Source organism: Ictalurus furcatus, chromosome 7 (assembly GCF_023375685.1).
Source record: "Ictalurus furcatus strain D&B chromosome 7, Billie_1.0, whole genome shotgun sequence".
Taxonomy (NCBI): domain Eukaryota; kingdom Metazoa; phylum Chordata; class Actinopteri; order Siluriformes; family Ictaluridae; genus Ictalurus; species Ictalurus furcatus.
The window spans coordinates 10,649,769-10,668,371 of record NC_071261.1 but is presented as its reverse complement, the minus strand read 5'-3'; the positions used below and the strand labels follow the sequence as shown (position 1 = coordinate 10,668,371).

At 40.0% G+C, this 18,603-nt stretch overlaps 1 protein-coding gene across 1 annotated transcript in view; it reads left to right on the top strand.

Moving 5' to 3' along the window:
• hs6st1a (heparan sulfate 6-O-sulfotransferase 1a) overlaps positions 1–14,183 on the top strand; it is a 118,923-nt gene extending 104,740 nt beyond the window's left edge. The window contains exon 2 of the mRNA XM_053628315.1: positions 10,731–14,183. Within this exon, the coding sequence (XP_053484290.1) occupies positions 10,731–11,442 (712 nt within the window). The 3' untranslated portion in view covers positions 11,443–14,183. The remainder of the gene's footprint in view (positions 1–10,730) is intronic.
• The last annotated feature ends 4,420 nt before the right edge of the window (positions 14,184–18,603 follow it).

Here is an 18,603-nt window from a genome sequence, read left to right as displayed (position 1 = left end):
GGTTTTGGGGCCTGAAAAACGCAAACTTTTGAAAACCGGTTTCAAAGTGCAAGTTTTTGAAAACGATGCCTCCGTGTAAACGTACAAAAACAAGTGAAAAAATCTGTGAAAACAACGACGTTCAAAGCTACGGCACTGTGTTTGTGCTGCTCTAAAATTTTGAGTTTATTGACACTTCTCCAGCAAAGTGTAGATTTACCGCATCGCTACAACGACCAGCGGAGACTCGTTTGTTACACACGCCACATTATTAACGCACATCTACGCTGACGAGGGGTATTGAAAACCTTATAATTATCTTTGTAATGGTCTGTTTTTGGAGTAAATCTGTATCCTTTTATTGCTAATAAAAATATAGAAAGCAGACTGACTGTTAGTGTCTCACTATTTTCGATTTTTTTTTCAGTATTTAAAAATGAACGAGCTTTGTTGACAGAATTCTGACCTGGAGCACAAGAAAAGCTAAAAGATGGGGTTGAATACATAAAAATACATTTCCATAGTGAAAAAAACCTTTATACACATTTCATGTACATTAAAGTATATTACATTAGGGACGTCTCAGCATAAGCCGAATCTATGCTTGACAAGCATGAGTTTTCACAGTTCCTTATGACAATGAGGAATTTTCCTTATCTAACTATCGAGATAGTTAAGTAACTGGAGACAAAACTTTTTAGTACTCCACCTAGATCAGAAACCATTGAAATTGATTGATAAATTTAAGGATATTGTGCTTTTTATCCAGAAAAATCAACAGCTCCCACGTTTAGTTGTATTTGTTTATAGGGCGGTCTTGCCCGGATCAATATGGCGGACGCAATATGTTGACGTGAACACTTATGTGCGCAGGCACATAGTGTTTCTTTACAAAGTGACATCACCAGCTACTGGCCTGGCATGCACAATACAGCGTTTTTAGTCGTTTTTATGGATCCATGTGATTTTTCCAAGGAAAAATTTTCCCATTTTTTAGTCCACCACCCGTAGTGGTTAAAGGCTCATAAAGTCAAGTAGACACTCAGCGCTTTAAGAATTTGCAGTTTTTCCTAAGTAGTCTACTAGGTATAAATGTTTTCATTTCATTGTGCCAGTTGTATACAGTGTATTACTATCAAAAAAGCTTTAGCTGTGCCGTCTATTTTATCTCTGTACCACTGTTATTGTGGAGGGGTGTGAAAAGTTTGACCAGTAGGGGGCTCACACCCCTCTCACTTCCCATCCCCCTGACCACCAGCAACTAAACTAGGGCTACAACTAATGATTATTTTGATAATCGATTAATCTGTCAATTATTTCTTCGATCAATCAGTTAGTTGGAGGTAAAGGCCAATTTTTATTTTCTGTATTTCTTCTAAAAAAAAACAAAAACAAAAAACATGTTATTTCACATTCTGCCCCACACGTTGTCCTTCAAACATTGTGCAAATTGAAGGCTATGAAAAAGGTATTAAATGTATCTGTGTGGGCTATGCTACACATTACGCAAAGGATTTAATAAAATATTATCATTATATTTAGAAAACGAAAAAAGAAAAAAAAAAACACTGATTGTCCACAAGCTTTAAAGCAGAAGTTAAATCACTATATTAAAAACACTAAAAAAAGAAAAACAAAAGCACAAACTTAGTGTTAACTGGTAAGAGGTTGAATGTTCTGCAGTAACACACAATCACTCATTTGAACACAGTAACATGTTCCTTTATTCTGTAAATGTATGACACTTCTTACATTTATATACAATTACATGTTATAACCCCATTACAGTTACTGCTCTCATAAAAACACAATTTCTTTTGTTTATAAATATCGCTAAATATAGCATTAAACAACATATCTGATCAAAATGAATATTTTAGTCAGAGTTATTGCGCTTCCTTTCTATTGCGCGCTGTTTGACATGCATGCGTGGACTCGCGCTCATTCAGTGAAGTTTAACGGAGACTCACTCGCTGTCAGCACGAAGCTTTATATAAAATGGAAATACTGGCATGAATTTCTAACATTTACAGATAAGGATATAAATGTAAAAATGTCATTTCTGCGCTGAAGAAAACATGTCTGGAACACATTAAACAGCACACGCATCTGTCGCAGCATCTCACACGACGAGCCACGTTAATACACTTACAAGTTATCGATTTTATCGATTAGTGGTTGCAGCCCTAAACTTAACACAGTCACGATACTCTACAGAAACCCAACAGTGTCCGGACTAATCTTGCGGCGAAAAAATAATGCATTTGTTTTTACTGATTGAAATTGTAAGTCGATTTCCATTTAGCCGGTGGAATGGAACGCCAGTGTGCTGTGAAAGAGTTAAATCCACCCAAGGTCATCTGATAGAGAGACTCTTCATAGAGTCGCGATGCTTTTGGAGTACTACTTTAATGGCTTGATGACATTTTGCTGAAAATGAGAGTGCACAAATCAGAGGGTATGGCTTTAAATTGAAGATGGGGACACACTTTTCAAACAAAAGCATCTCTGTTGTAAAATACTACCATTCTGAAGGCGTTCATCGGAACCTACTTGACCCTTCTTGGCTCAGAAAAATGTGTGTTTGTGTGGGTGTGTGTGCCTTTCACTTTGCTTAGAAAGATCAGCATTGCCTGGTCACTATCTGCTGAACTTACAGTTGCAATCAAAAATATTCAACCCCCATTGCAAATCGGGTTTATTCTCAAAATTTACAGAATTTTAGTTGTTTGCAATGAACAAATCAAACAAAAGCAATTGAAATAGTTCAACACAACGAATACTTCAAGTGGTTTCCCCAAATTCAACTGAAAATGCAACTTATAATGACTTCTCCAGTCTCAAAATTATTCAATTGCTTCATGACAAGCATCTTTAGTACTTAGTAAAAGCACCCTTTTACTGTTACAAGATGCAAAGCCATACACCAGCTTCTGGCGGCGTTCCTGAGAAATCTTAGACCAGTCCTCATGAGCAACGGCCTCCAGTTCAGTAGTATTCTTGGGTTTGCGTGCTGCAACCACCTTCTTCAAATCCCACCAGAGATTTCCTATGGGGTTCAAGTCAGGTGACTGTAATGACCCTGTAGAATCTTCCAGGACTACTTCTGAAACCAAGTCTTGGAGGAATTTGAGGTATGCTTGGGATCATTGTCCTGTTGGAAGGTCCAATGATGCCCAAGCTTCAGCTTTCTCACAGACGGCATGAAGTTTTCTCCTAGGATTTCCTGATACTTCAATGAATCCATCTTGCCTTCCACACGCTGCAGGTTTCCAGTGCCAGAGGATGCAAAGCAGCCCCAGAGCATCACCGAGCCACCACCATGCTTGACTGTGGACAGAGTGTTCTTTCTTCATTCTTCTTTCTCCAGACATACCGCTGATCCGTCGTGCTGAAAAGTTCCAGTTTTATTTCATCGCTCCACAGAACAGAATCCCAAAACCTCTGACTTATTTATATAATTTTGTTGTGTTGAACTTTTCCAATGGCTTTTGTTTGATTTGTTCATTGCAAACAGCTGAATGTACATTTTGACAATAAACCTGATTTGCAATGGGGATTGAATCATTTTGATTGCATCTGTATTTGGCTCTCAAGATCTGTGTGTTTATGTGGTGTGTTTATGTGGTGTGTGTGTGTGTGTGTGTACCTTCACGCTTACATAACATGTTCCTTCTCCTTGGTTCATTATCTCCTCTCATTATGTGCTTCAGTTCCGTCTGGCGGGCTGCGGGCATGTGTGTGGTGCGTGGAAAAAAGTGAAGCGGGATATTTACCTGCTCCGATGAGACGCTAGCATGCCCTGTGCTGGCCCAACCAATTACTCTAAAGAGGCAGCAGCGGGCATCTTAGCAGCAGGCATTTCAGCTTTCGCTTTAATAAGACACCTGCTGGAGGGGCCAAAAGACCTGCAGGTTCCGTCATCCTCCCACAGTCCTTATCCACTAGCTGTCAAAACTCGACTTACCGAATTCCATCGTTAAAGTTATTTATGAACTGGATGGAGCTTGTTATTGTGCACTGGAACGGAGGATTGGTGAAACGCTGCCGTCATTGCGCTATCAATAATTTGCGTGGGTAATGATGATACTATAGTTAGACATCGTGTCACTGCAAGAATGGGGAGGGGGGAAAAAAAGACATGCTTTTTCTTGGAGATGTTGTTGTCATATGTGTAATAGCTGTTTGTGTTTATTACACTGTTCTTAATAGGGTCTCTGGATGCGCCGGTGTTTAGTTTTCTAGTCCGAGCAAATGAAACCATTTTCGGTGCAGACTTCGAGCACGTGAACGATATCCTTGAAAGTAGAACGCAAACTAGCAAGAGCAAATAATCAATAGTTCTACCCTCCGCAAACAAGACGTCTATATCTATACAAGGCAGATTCGTGTCAGTCAACCAAATACAGATTTTGTAACTGTAGAAGAGTTGGAATAGTTGCCGATTATAGTCGGTCATGTATTACGCTGCTAAACAACACTGAAAAGTAGGTTACTGTATATCGATTAATCACAGGAGGACAGTTGAGTAAACATCCTGTTGTTGAGAGAAATGTTCATTTGTTCATAAATATAATGGCTGGCTCATGGAAAAGGATTCAATAAGTAAGATTCTTGAAGTATTATAATGATTATATTTCAAGGTAAAGCGTACTTTACATCTGGGAAGTCTTAGCACTGACAGGAGTGCTGGGTACGAGTAATCATAATAATATTTTGAACACATCTCTCTGTGTATAACCTGTATGTTTGGATGTGTAAACAATACCAGGTGTGAATGTGTGTGTGTGCATGTGTGTCTGTGTGTGTGTGTGTGGGCGTATGCTGTAGGTTGGATGTAAAAGTGTGTGTGTGTGTGGTTGTGTTCACGTTGCATCTCTCCCAGGCGCTCCATCGCAGCTCAGAGCCCGGAGCTAATTAGGATGTGGTGATTGATTAGGCTGCAGTAATTAGCTTTTGTTATGTAGATGAAACTCCCATCGGACTGAAATTGATTAGCCGACGCTCGTCTCTGGAGACAACGTTCACAAATCGAGTGCCACAGGTTTCATTCACTGTTTTAAAGCCTACTTTACCTCAGAGTTCTTCATCAAATGCTGAATTTAAACCACAGCGGCATGGCGAGCTAGCTTAAGACACTGACAGCAACGCTAACAGGAGTTTTCTTTAGCAAGCGACTCAGCTCAGCTTAGCTTGGACAGACTTTAACACACCCAACAATGACGACGTTTACATGGACAGCAGTGATCTAATTACTGACCTTATTCTGAATAAGACAATATTGTGATTAAGGTGTTTACATGAATTGCTTTTAGAATATTATTTTCATGTTCCTGTTTTACGTAATATAGAACATAGATTGATTAACAGCACACGTCATTACGTCCCCACGCCACGCCGTCCGACGTTCCCTCCAGAATTTCACGTGTCAACATAGAGTTTGTCTTCGTTATGGTACCGTGTACAGTTTTGGCTGTTTTTATTAAAAATTTTATGAAAGCTTCAAGCGCGGTTAATTATTTGTCATGCTGTACGTGCAAATAGATGACTGCTTGAAGCCGTGGGCTGCATCCGAAACCATGCACTTACCTAGTATATAGTAGCTGAAATACATTTATCTCGCCTACAATGTAGTAGGTAAGTACACGGTTTCGGACGCATCCGTGCTCTCTTGTTTGCCGGTCAAATGGTTGAGCACTACCGTGTGTGTATGTGGCCTGTCACAAAATGCAGTGAAAACTCCCACACGATGTTAATAGTGTGATTATGGTGTGTACATGTCTGTAATACACGTCAATAATGCGACTAAAACAGGAATTACTCCACACGTCTTAATTCCATTTGTGCTTACGTCGAGTATGACTTTAGCCGGATTAAGGTCATCAATAATTGCTGTTTACATGCTAGTTTCTTAATCAGAGTATCGTCTTAATCGGGTTAATATCGGATTATTGTTGTCCATGTAAATGTACTGAATGTTCCTTTTAGTTTAAAATGTTACATGTTACAATGTAAGTACTCGATACTTCACCTCAGAAATGTTAACTTGGCTCAATCCATGCTAGGAGCCTCATTAGCATGTGTACTAGTTTATCATTTCTTGTTATTAGAGATGTTACAGTATGTTCGCATTTTTTTAAGACTGTTTTTAACTGTATAATTACTCAGTATTGTTTTAGAAGCGTCATAATGAATGACTTTACCAAATTTGATGGAAACTGCTCCTCGGAATGGTTTTAATTTCATTAAAGACTGACAGAAATGTCTTATATATATATACATATATAAATATGGAGACCTTCGCTATGTAAATCATGATTACATGCAGTAGATGGGCTGGTGTACAGTATATTGCAGTATTGTACATAGCTAGTTCTGCTAGACATGTGCTAATGCTATTTGTTTACTTTTTATTGTTCTCTCTGAGGGGAAAATCTCTTCCAAAATGTATTATTGATTTTCTTGTTCTTCTTCGTTTTTTTTTGTTTTGTTTTGTTTTGTTTTAATATTCCACGATTGTAGTGTCACTTAGCCATTGTTGCTCAACATTCATTTACCAACTCAAAGAATTTTTTAACCTATACAATATAATTTTTATTTTATTATAAGGTTTCTTTGCCGATAATGGCTGCATTTTGCTCTTAAACAGGTTTGAAGTTTTAGCAAAGAATTCGCAAATACACAAAGTGTAGCTATCTAGCATTCATGCTAATGGTATGAGGACATTAAGGACATTCTAATGATTTGCTTTTTTTTTGTTGTTGTTGTTAATAATTAACTTTCAATCTGCAATTTGGGAAACATTCGGGTCAAAGTCACATTGTCTGTCAACATGCAACGAAAAGAATGAGAGAGCTTATTTTTCTTCTTCCCACGACCTTCAGGAGATTGGGATGAAGCAACTTCTTGTTGAACTTGTTGACTTATGGAATATACATGAAATATTTCATAGTGTTCAAGTAACAGGGTTGAGTGAATAACGCGGGACACTAAAATGTACGTTTTTCATTAGCGTGCTTTTTTTTTCGAGCACGAGATGTTAAACGGATTCAAAATAAAACATTTTTTAGTTGTTATAGTTCAAGTTCTAGTGGGCTGGGACCAGCATAATGATGTTTCCTACGTGAATTTTACTAGGTCCAAAGAAAGGAAATACATATATTTTGGATGCAAGAGGATTCCAAGCTGTAATTCTGTTCACATACTTCTTCATCTTTTGACACATCGGTTCCCAGCTAATGAAATCAGAGAGTTTTCCTGTTGAAGGAAAGGTGGGTTTTATTTCTTTCTTTCTTTTTCTTGCTTTTTGTTTCAACCCTCTTAAGGAAGGATGCCCCCTAGCCTGGCTGCGAGAAGGTTTATATGTGTCCGAGTGGAATAAAAAGCAGACCAAAGCGGCGAAGGGGGGGGGGGACCGCTACCCTGTTCGCCCCTGCAGGATTTTTCCGTATGACTGACGCCGACCATTAACCGGAGCAGGACGCATTCATCCCCGAGCTAATGCTACGTAATGTGCCCCTCCATTTCCTAATGCAGTGCAAGCCATGCACTTCTTCAGACTGTCTCTTGCTTAATGTAATTACAGACGTTCCTGTGCGCTCAGGCTGTTTATCCCAATAAGAGCCTCCGAAGGTATGGTACATCTGTTTAGACCTGCAGAATCATCTTTAGGCCAAGAGCCAAACAGTAGGAGTTAGTAAAGTATATATGAAGCTCAAATAGTTTTTAACTGGTGCTGAAAACTGCTGGGTCGCATTTTTATTATTATTTTTTAATTAACAACAATCCTCTCGTACGCATGCATAACAAGCCATTCCTGAGTACCTAAATATGCTTTATTAGTTGCAAAGGAACGCGTGTATGACCACGACCCAGTGTGTTTGCTCATATAAATAGCTTAGGAGTGTGTGTGTGTGTTTTTTTTTTTGGGGGGGGGGGGGTTAGGGGTACAGACGAGACATGCCTGCGCCAAAATTTTTTACACCTCATTCCTTCCTCCATTTCTTCTTCCCACCTCCATCCTTTCTTCCCTCACTTAACCACACTTTATAGGCCGCGTGTACTTCTCGTCACAGCGTGTTACTGTAGTGCCTAGGCGCATGCTCAGGGACGTGTCATATCGATTCTGTAAGTATGTAGTGCCACCACGTGGTCAATACAGGGAGTACGTTTAGTCAAATGTCATCGTGTGTCTAATAACGTGGGATGAAAATTCACCACAAAAAAAAAAAAAATTTGAGCGAGAGAACGGGCGTAGTGACTGAGAGAACATCCTCAATCATCTGTACTGTCATTAGCAGATTAACGATCAGCAGGCTGTCTGTGCTCGGGGTGCTGGTGTATATCAGAGCTGCTCTCATCATATGGGTTTTGATAAGAGTCATCAGTCAAAGTTCTGTATGTGTGTGTGTGTATGTGTGTGTGTGTGTGTGTGTGTGAGACATTAACCAGCCTCTCCTTGTCGCCGTTGGGTCAGGCTCAGAGAACATTAACTGCAGCACACGTTATCTGCGTACATCTATCATGTTCTGCAAATCTTTGATCACAGCATTGTGTGTGTGTGTGTGTGTGTGTGTGTGTGAGAGAGAGAGAGAGTCAGAGAGCGTATGTTAAACACTTAACAATTAAACCAAAATTTCTTTCATCTACCCTTCTTGCAACTAGGTCATTCAAGATCATTCACGAATTGTAGCCCCAAAATAAATCTGAAATAATGAGAGATGCTAACTTTTTGTAATATTTGTTGTTTTAAAGCCAAAATCTGTTTGCGCAAGCCTCGAAATGAAAAATCACTGCAACGTACACAGACCCCTGTCACAGCTCTGATTACATTAACACACCAGAAGCCAAGAATACGGGAACGTAGAGGAACAGAGCAGCGAGGGCATGTGTAAGACAGAGAAAGAGATTACTGCGCAAGGTGTCCGTGTTGCCTTTATTTCCCTCTGTGGACAAGTGTGTCTATCTTTGGATCTTTGCAGTTTGCCTGTGTGTATGTGTGTGTTTGTGTCCAGGGAGCTGGAGGTAGGCTGGCTGATGTCAGTTTGTCAGTTCATCTCGTTCGCCCTGAAGCCCACCTCTAATAAAGCTCTAGCACACCCGAGGCTCTGTGTTATTGCGATTATTGCCGCAGGATGACACGGCCAGGGACGTCGCAACGTTGCATTCCATCGCTCACGACATGAGAAGCAGAAAAATCGCAATTCTCAAGACTGTTGTCCGTTTCTGAAAGGAGTCGGAAGCCGTATGTTGCGCTAACTGAAAGGAACAAACTGTAGCTATTTCCGATTCCTTATTTCTCAAGAGAGGATGACTTTCTTCATGAACTACCGAACTCCTGTCAGAGCCTTCTGACCAATTTTGATTCAATTTGAGAATCAACAGTATAGCATTGCTAGCATTACATTGTCGGCGATATAATTACGTCTGAGACAATTTGGGGGGTTGGGATAGTGGGGGGCGGGGAGTGGAGAGTATCCTTTCAGCACTGTTCTGGCTTTCTTATGCACCACATTGGCAGATGGAGCTGTTTCTGTGGTTAATTTAATAATGTGAGATTGCAAAAGAGCATGTGGCACTCGTTAGTGTGTTTATTTCACTCGTGGTAAATAATAGACTGAAAATGGCATGAGGAAGGAACTTAGAATCACAACCACTTTATACTCACTTCTCGCTGGCTTTATCTCTCTAGCGCTCTTATGCACACAGAGTTTTTTTGGTGAGTGATGAAGAATGCTGTGTAAGATACTGTTTGCTACTGACCTTTTGTTAGAGGGGAAAAAATAAGGGAAATACAAACTACGAAAATTGCTAATTTAGTTTTTGCTAGTAGTCATTCAAACGGCGATGGATGCAGGGAATCCTTTGGTTTGGTTTCCCACTATTTATCGCTGAATTTAGTTGCAAATTCTTCCTCATTACACAACAGATACCAATCTTTGACTATTGGACTATTAACTGAGGTCTGGAATATACTTGCTTTTAAATACACGTACACGTTCGCAAAATGATGATAGCATGTATTGTCCAGTTACCCAGAAGTTGCATCCGCTGGTGCAGTACCAGGTTAAACGGCGAGGGTGCTCTAAACAAATGTGAAATGAGTCGGATGAATCCAATGAGTCATCAAACAACAAATCCTGCCATCAGTTGATATAATGTGGAAGAATAAGAGGAGCATACTCACGACAGCTACTACTGTGTCCACCGTCTTCGCAAGATAAACAACAAAATAGTCTTCCTGGATCGTGATCAGGTTCATTGTTGACATACAAAATCGGTAGAGGTTGTCAAGGAAGATATTCGAGTGTTTCGCCCCTACCCTGCCCCCTAGTGGATATAGCTTTTAATCTTCTAGATTACACATAAAGTATGCAGATGACTATTAACAGTGCCTCTCATGTTGCAGCTATGTGCGCATATATATACGTAGTGAAATTGTTATATATTTGCTTAACTGGCTAGTGGTTGGCAGGGAAGAGAGGGGCGCGATCACTTCCACCCTGAGAGCACGTAGAGTCCTGCTCACTCAGACTTCTGGCAATAGAAAGCTGTGATATTGTCAGGATTTGAGCTTGCTATATCACGATACTCAGGCAAATTCTTTACCGCTGCAACACTCGAGCCTTAAAGGAAATGCTTCAACTTAAGTACTAATGTTGTTAGCAACAAAGAAGAAGCTAGTAGCTATCAATTTAATTGTGAGTATGGTAATGAATGACTTTGCTATTGCTCTTTCTTTCCTCCTGCAGGAAGTTCTACTACATCACCCTACTGAGAGACCCGGTTTCACGCTACCTCAGCGAATGGCGACATGTCCAGCGAGGCGCCACCTGGAAGACGTCACTGCACATGTGTGACGGACGCACACCGACCCCAGAAGAGCTTCCACCCTGCTACGAAGGCACAGACTGGTCGGGCTGTACCTTGCAGCAGTTTATGGAGTGCCCCTACAACCTGGCCAACAACCGGCAAGTGCGCATGTTGGCCGACCTCAGCCTAGTGGGCTGCTACAACATGTCTTTCATCCCCGAGAAGAAACGTGCTCAGATCCTGCTGGAGTCAGCCAAGAAAAACCTGCGTGACATGGCCTTCTTTGGTTTGACGGAGTTTCAACGCAAAACACAGTACCTATTTGAGCGCACCTTCCACCTCAAATTCATCCGACCATTTGTGCAATACAACAGCACACGTGCAGCCGGCGTTGACCTGGACAACGACACCATCCAGCGCATAGAGGAGCTTAATGAGCTGGACGTGCAGCTCTACGACTATGCGCGCGACCTTTTCCAGCAGCGTTATATGTATAAGAGGCAATTGGAAAGGCGTGAGCAGAGGCTGAAGAACCTTCGACGCTCGTCTGGCTCTATAGTTTCTCCCATGTCCCGGGATGAGGTGGGTGACTCGGAAGCCTCGCGGTTGTCCACAGAAGACTACATGAACCATATTATTAATCGCTGGTAGTAGGATTGAAGGAAAAAGAGGTGCGGAAGCTTGGGGAAATGAGGAAGGTGCTGCCGACCTCTGTGTCGGTGACCGGTATTCTCAGCCCCCTAGATTGTGCGCTGCTGACCCTTACCAGGAAATCTTGACATCCAGTGAGCTCTTTCTGCCTGGATCATGCCTAGAATGATGTGAGGCTGAAGACCTTAATGACTCAAGGCACTAAGCCCAGCCTTCAGCTTAAAAAGAGTTGAGTTCTATGGGTTGAATAACTCATAAATGCTAAAGACTATAGGAATTCTGTGCAAGGAATACCTTAAGAGAATGATCAAGGGAACATTGTATAGTTATTTGCCTAAATGTCTGCTGCCATTTCAGCCATGGTTTTGAAACAATGATGTTCCATATCATAGTTTGGATGTTTTGTTTTCTTTTCAGGGTTCTTTCAAATGATTTTGTTCCCACCTCCTACAAGAGGTTTTTTTAAAGTACTGAGACCAACTATGCTGCCTAAAGTCTATTGTATGCAATTTTTCAGCTTTGTTTAGTCATTGTTTAAAGAAGAAGAAGAAGAAGAAGAAGAAAACTTGAGAAGAATTGTTTAATTTTATTTTGTCATAACATATTTTGTTATGTTCGTTTTTATGACCAGATATGTGTGGACCATAGCCATTATTTAAACCTACAGCATACTGTACGGCGTTAAGTTAGCTAAAGGTGAGAGCTAAATCTGAACACCGAGGTTGTCAAATATCTTATATCATCTAATATCAACCAGGAAAAAGTGGATTTAACCAGCACAGTCCCAAATGTTACTCTGTGTTCACACTGGCCACAACATGCCATGACAAAGCAGCCGGAAGTCATGCATTTTCAACGACAGATAGCAATTAGAGTGGCAAGAGGCGAAGCAACCATTTGCGATTCGGAGTGGGAGGGGCAGAGCAAGCAATGCAAAACTCTTGAGTGGCGTTATGCAAGTAGGAAGTGAAAAAATTTGGCGACTACCAAAGGGAGCGAGAGATTGGGGTATATTTGCCCCACAGTTATCCGTGTTTTTTTGATTCCAGATACTGGTTCCCAGTCACAGCTCCCGAACCAGCTAGTGACATTCACTTTGCTAAGCTTGAAGTGTATGACGTGTCTAAACAGAATTCTGTCAGTGTTCATGCTGCAAATGGTTGTCGATGTTTTCGTGGGGATTAGTCGACATGTTCAAAAACAAATGCCATTAATACACGATCATTTTCGATTCAGTTTCATTTGTATAGCGCTTTTAACAATAGACATTTTCACAAAGCAGCTTTACATAAATCCAGATGCAGCTATAGATCCCTCTAGACAGAGCAAGCCAGAGGTGGCAGTGGCAAGGAAAAACTCCCCGAGACGTCATGAGTAAGAGACTTGTAGAGGAACTTAAAAGGGAAGCCATCCTCTTCTGGGTGACACTTAATAGTGTGATTGTAAATGATTACACCGTATAGGTACAGAAAAGTTAAGCCAAACGGTACAAAGTGATTCAAAAGGATGTTGAGAGTCCTGGGATGAGCACAGGACAGGCTTTACTACTCCAGCAGTAGTCTTTGATGATTTGTCTTTAAACGGGTGGTTTTGCGTACGTTCTGTAGCTACAGTACATATGTAGTTTGTACAGTTATAGCACACACTAGCCAAGAAATAGCAGGGAAACCATAGCAAATGTCAGTAACTCAGGATGTGAACGCCTACTAGCAACCAACATACACGGGCAGTGTGAACGCAGGGTTAAAGCATACTGCTTAATACCTAGGGTTAGGGTTAGTATGGGTTAGGGTTAGGGTTAGGGTTAACCCTAACCCTAGGCTTAATACCTACATGGAAGACATCTTGATTTAAAAGGGAATCTATGCTTTATTTGATTTTTAACCTGTGATAGGATCTACATGTCATGACGGAAATGGAACAGAATGTCAACAGACTGAGTCAGGAAACAAAAAAGTTTCAGATCATAGTGAAAAACAGACAGCCTTTTTAAATGTCATCAATGCTCTCAGTTCCCCTTGACTACCCATTTTTGTATGGATGAGGATGGATGTGTCCATTATTTATACATTCTATATAGTCTGAATGTGAACACCATGGATTTTCTTTTGTGTGTGTGTGTGTGTGTGTGTGTGTGTGATGATGATGATGATGATGTCTTGCCATGGTCTGCAGGGACTGAAGCTAAAGTGAGTTATCACAGGCCTCCGCTAACTGCTCTCATACTGTCAACAACTGCACTTGACAAATAAACCCGACCAAGCCTGAGGAACGAAACGGTGACATTTGGAAATGTGAGTTGGCACCACTGGAAATCTAGCTGTCTTCAAGCTAGCAGAACAAACAATTGTATGTCTGTTCATTGCGTCGGACTATGAAAAGCAAGAAACTACTGTTTTTGGTGAGCGCAAATGCATATTTAACCAAATGTGAAATACTTTATACTACAAAAGAAGCTTGGCGTGAAGTGTTTTCAAGGTTGCCTTTTCTCTAAAGTCATTCTGTTGATTGGCAACCTATAGTGGGCAATCCGGTGTTCACGGAACATATATTAATGTCCAACATGCAGACTAATTACAAACCTTCTTAAAAAGCTACACTGTCCCCCGACGATGGCGGTGAACGTCGTCTCCAGTTTGTTTGTCCATCACATTCCAGTTGCTCCAATTTTTGGTTCTTAGCATTGCACAAATGTATCACTGAAAGCCACAAATAAAAGAAATTTCATTTTTATATATGAATTAGTTGGTTGTTGTGTGTTTCCTACAAAAGTACCATACAAATCATACAAAATTCACAGTACACACATATGGTCAAGGTCCTTGGAAGAGGAGATAACTCTTGCGAACAGGTGTATTTATACTGAGAGCACATGACACTTTAATTGTACTTGTATCAACTATACTGATTACCCCCACTTATTACTTATTATTTAAAAAAAAAACTCGAAACACGAAATACTAATGGACTGGTAAGCGCTTTATCCTGGTCAGGGTTACGGTGGATTCAGAGCCTATCCCAGGACCTCTGGATGAAAGGTGGGAATACACTTTAGATGGGACTCCATAATGAGCAATAAAATCTATTTGTGGTTCTGGAATGTTCCTCTTGTTTTTTTTTTTTTTAACAAGATACAAGAGCTAGCAACCAGTCAGGGTGAAGGCTAACAGAGGCCATCTCCAAGACATGTAAAGCCACTTAACAGCATCTTTTCCATGCCATTCTGCCACTCCAGTGTCACAGGGTGGTGGCAGCTTTCTCAGAGGAATTCACTATCTGCCCTCTTCCTCATACATGAGCTCACAGACACCTGTGATTGGTTAGTCTTGATGTAATTGATAGGGGAGGGAGAGTATGCCATCCCTAGTACTCAAAGAACGTGGCCAAAAGCCCTTTTGTCTCCCTGCCATGGACGGCTGTTGCAACATAGGAATTCAAACTTGTGGTCTCTGGATGGCAGAATGTTGTACCACTTTCGCACCACTTGGAAGCCTAGGACGCCAAAAATTGAAGACAAACGGAGAAAATATATACGCTTGTGTCAATAATAATTATTCAAACAAGAGTGCAGGAAAATGTGCTTTTGTTTTTTAGAGTGAAATATGACCATTATTTGAGATTTCCAAGTTTTCATACAAACACACATACCTGTCATGTTGATTTGTACTCATTAGGATTTCCATCTCCTGGAACACCTACACAGAACAAGCAAGCTCATTTGTCCCGTTTAGAGTAACCAGGAAGTGCAGTGGGGCAGTTCAGTCACATTACCAGAGATCTTCGCAAACACACACACATATCTCCTACCAGCAGAATCTGGAACCAAGCCCAAAGCCACAAAAAGCGGCTGACTCAGACAAGTGCGCTCTTCTCGGTAATTACAAAATGGATCCTTACTCTTTTTTTTTTATCGTGTTGAAATGGAAGGCCGAAAAGTCCAGCATCAGCAGCCGTTGTTGTCTGAAGCGAAGGAGGGCCGTCGTTCTCATTTCTCCCTGGACAACAGCCACAAGCCAGACTCTGGCTTATAACTTTTGTCCCATGTAGATATAATTTGATTTCCCAAATGCCAAATACCACAGAGCAGAGAAGATAAAGCAGCTTGTGAGAGAATGAGCATCGCTATACATCAACCGAGTGTTGTATTGAACTACAGACGGCGCAGTACAATGAGCTTATCATCTGACGTGGCTGACTGTGCAATATAACTAGAAGAAGAAGGAAGAAAAATCTTATCAAGACAATGAAATTGCAAAATTGTATCTTTCAGAAGCTGACTATTTTTTTTTTTAGACAGTACAGTATCACGGCAAATCACATGCATACAGCTGTCACTGGGAATTATTTCACAAAGTAATTTACGTTTATGGGTGTCGAATAAAATGCATGATGGGTAATTAGGATGGATGTTAATCAGTGTCATTTCTTTTAATTAATTGGGGGTTTTTTTGCCTTCAATTAAAAGCTACTCATACCAGAACATAAAACAATACTCATCACAATCAAGCCTAATCAGTTTGCATAACGCAGGCTTATTGCTAGAAATAAAACACTTGGGACGTACTGGTATAGGAAAATCATCAACGACAGGGTGGTAACAGAGTTACTGTTACCACCTTGAAGTGGATTATTTTTCTATAATCCTGAAGTGTGTAAATAAATAATACCTGAGATTAATGCACTAATAATTCTGAAATTACAGTGTGTGCGTACAAGACAAAGAAAACCCGAATGTAATGACACTATACAGTGAGGTGTGTCTTTGATTCTATCGACCAAAAAGTACGCCTAGCGCTGATATCCAATATTAATTGTGCTTGGGCCCTCTTCCTTTAAGCATTTTCACTTATGAGAGAATTGGCACACAAATATAGACATGAAACAACTCCTGAGAATTTGGCCCTATTCTAGACTGTGTGCTTAAAACTCACGCAGTAATTAACCAAGACTACAGGATGAGAGCCGGAATTGGCCCAGAACTGTCTGCTATTGAATAAAACCAAATAAACCGTAACAGCGAAATCAATCTGAAGACCGTTTTGAAGTATTAAGTTACACAATGGACTTACGGAAACTATATTTGATGATGTTTTAGACAACATGATTAAATGAAGCTATTTTAAGCTAAGCTTTGTGAGCGCCATCCTTTTCTCTCCCATGTCGTGGGCTTCAGGATTAACCCCTAATGACAGACATTGATTCTTATGCTCGGACGTGTCTAATGTCTGGATTCTATAGTCACTTTTAGAAGATAAATCCAAAAGAGCTACTTTGCTCAGAGACAGCTTAGTGTTCCAGCATTGCTGTCCCGTATTATTTAGTTACTCGGCCTTCACCTTTCCATACTCCCAGAGGTTATATCATCCATGTGCCAGAGGTTATATCTACAAAAATGGAACCATGACACCATGAAGCATCACACACTGTGCTGTCATGCTTGATACAGTGCCCTCCACTAATATTGGCACCCTTGTTATATATGAGCAAAGAAGGCTGTGGAAGATTGTCTTTATTTTTTAACTTTTTGCTCTTTTGTTCAAAAAATTCACAAAAATACTCCGCTCTCATGGATATCAAACAATTACAAACACAACACAGGTTTATAAAAATAATAATAATAAAAAAAACTTTGTTAAATATAGGTGTGCAACAATTATTGGCACCACTAAAAATGGATTTGAAGTATATTCCCATTGATATTTTACATTTTTTTAGTACACCTGGGTGACTAGGAACAGGAAATTGTTCAACCATGAATGACTTCCTGTTGCACAGGGGTATAAATATGAGGTAAAACATAGGACAAATTCCCGTAGTCATTCATAACAGTGTGTAAGACCAAGGAATATAGCTGTGATGTGTGACAAAAGGTTGTTGAGCTTCACAAAATGGGAAGTGGCTATAAGAAAATAGCTTAAGCATTGAAAATGCCCATTTCCACCATCAGGGCAATAATTAAGAAGTTCCAGTCAACTGGAAATGTCATGAATCAACCTGGAATTGGACGCATGTCTATATTGTCTCAACGGTTAATGTCATGCCCACAGTTAAATATGGTGGTGGCTCTTTGTTTTGGGGCTGTTTTTCTGCCAGAGGACCTGGACATTTTTTAGGATACATGGCATCATGGACTCTATAAAATATCAACAGATATTTTATATTTATATTTTATCTTTTGATAACAAAAGATCAAAAGGTTAAACAATAAAGACAATTTTTCACAGCCTTCTTTGCTCATATTTACTAAGGGTGCCAATATTAGTGGCAGGCACTGTATACCATTTTAATTCAATCCTTAAGCACACAAATTTTGTCCTAGCCATGCTAGCTGCCCTGCACAGGTAAGTATAAACATGTAACTTGCTATTTTAGGTTCGAGTTGGGGGTCGTAAGAACCGGGATAGAACCTTGGTGCCTTGTTATGCTTCATATCATCAACGGTGCATGGACATTGATTACAAACAACGATGAAACATTAAAAATGATATATTTTTTACAGCCTTGAGAATAAAAGAAAGAGCCGCACATACTTTTTTTATTTGTGCTTTGAGAAAAAGCAACAAGAAATGGGAAACAGTAACAGTGAAGTTTCCCCCCAAAAAAGTTAACATATTTTAGATTTTATTTTATTCAGCCTAGTATCTCTATCTATCTATCTATCTATCTATCTATCTATTCAAAATATGAAAAAGAAACAAAACAAAAAAAAAACTTGTCTTGCATTGTTGTCCACGTTCTCATTTTTTAAAATCTCCCTCCATGAATGCATTGTTTCTTTCCATTAAAAAAAGAATAAATTTTGAAGCTAGTCATAAAAGTGCTTTTTATGTCACACTTCATGTGCTGCTCCCTTTTGCTTCTGAACTCACTCTGGTATATAAGGATGACTATAAAACGTAATCAACTGCAAATGTTTTACACCCAAGTACTAAAAATGACAGGTTGTTTACTGATTGTTACCTACGGAACTATAATGAGAAAAAGAAACGTACTGTGATTCTTATATGGACCACATGACCCATGGTCTCGTTAATTCTCAACTGGGGCATCATTATAAATGATGTGCAGATTATAAATTAGATAGATTGACAGACAGATGGACAAACAAAATAAACAAGCAAACAATATTCTCCATTTCCACTTGTTGAACCCTTAAACTCA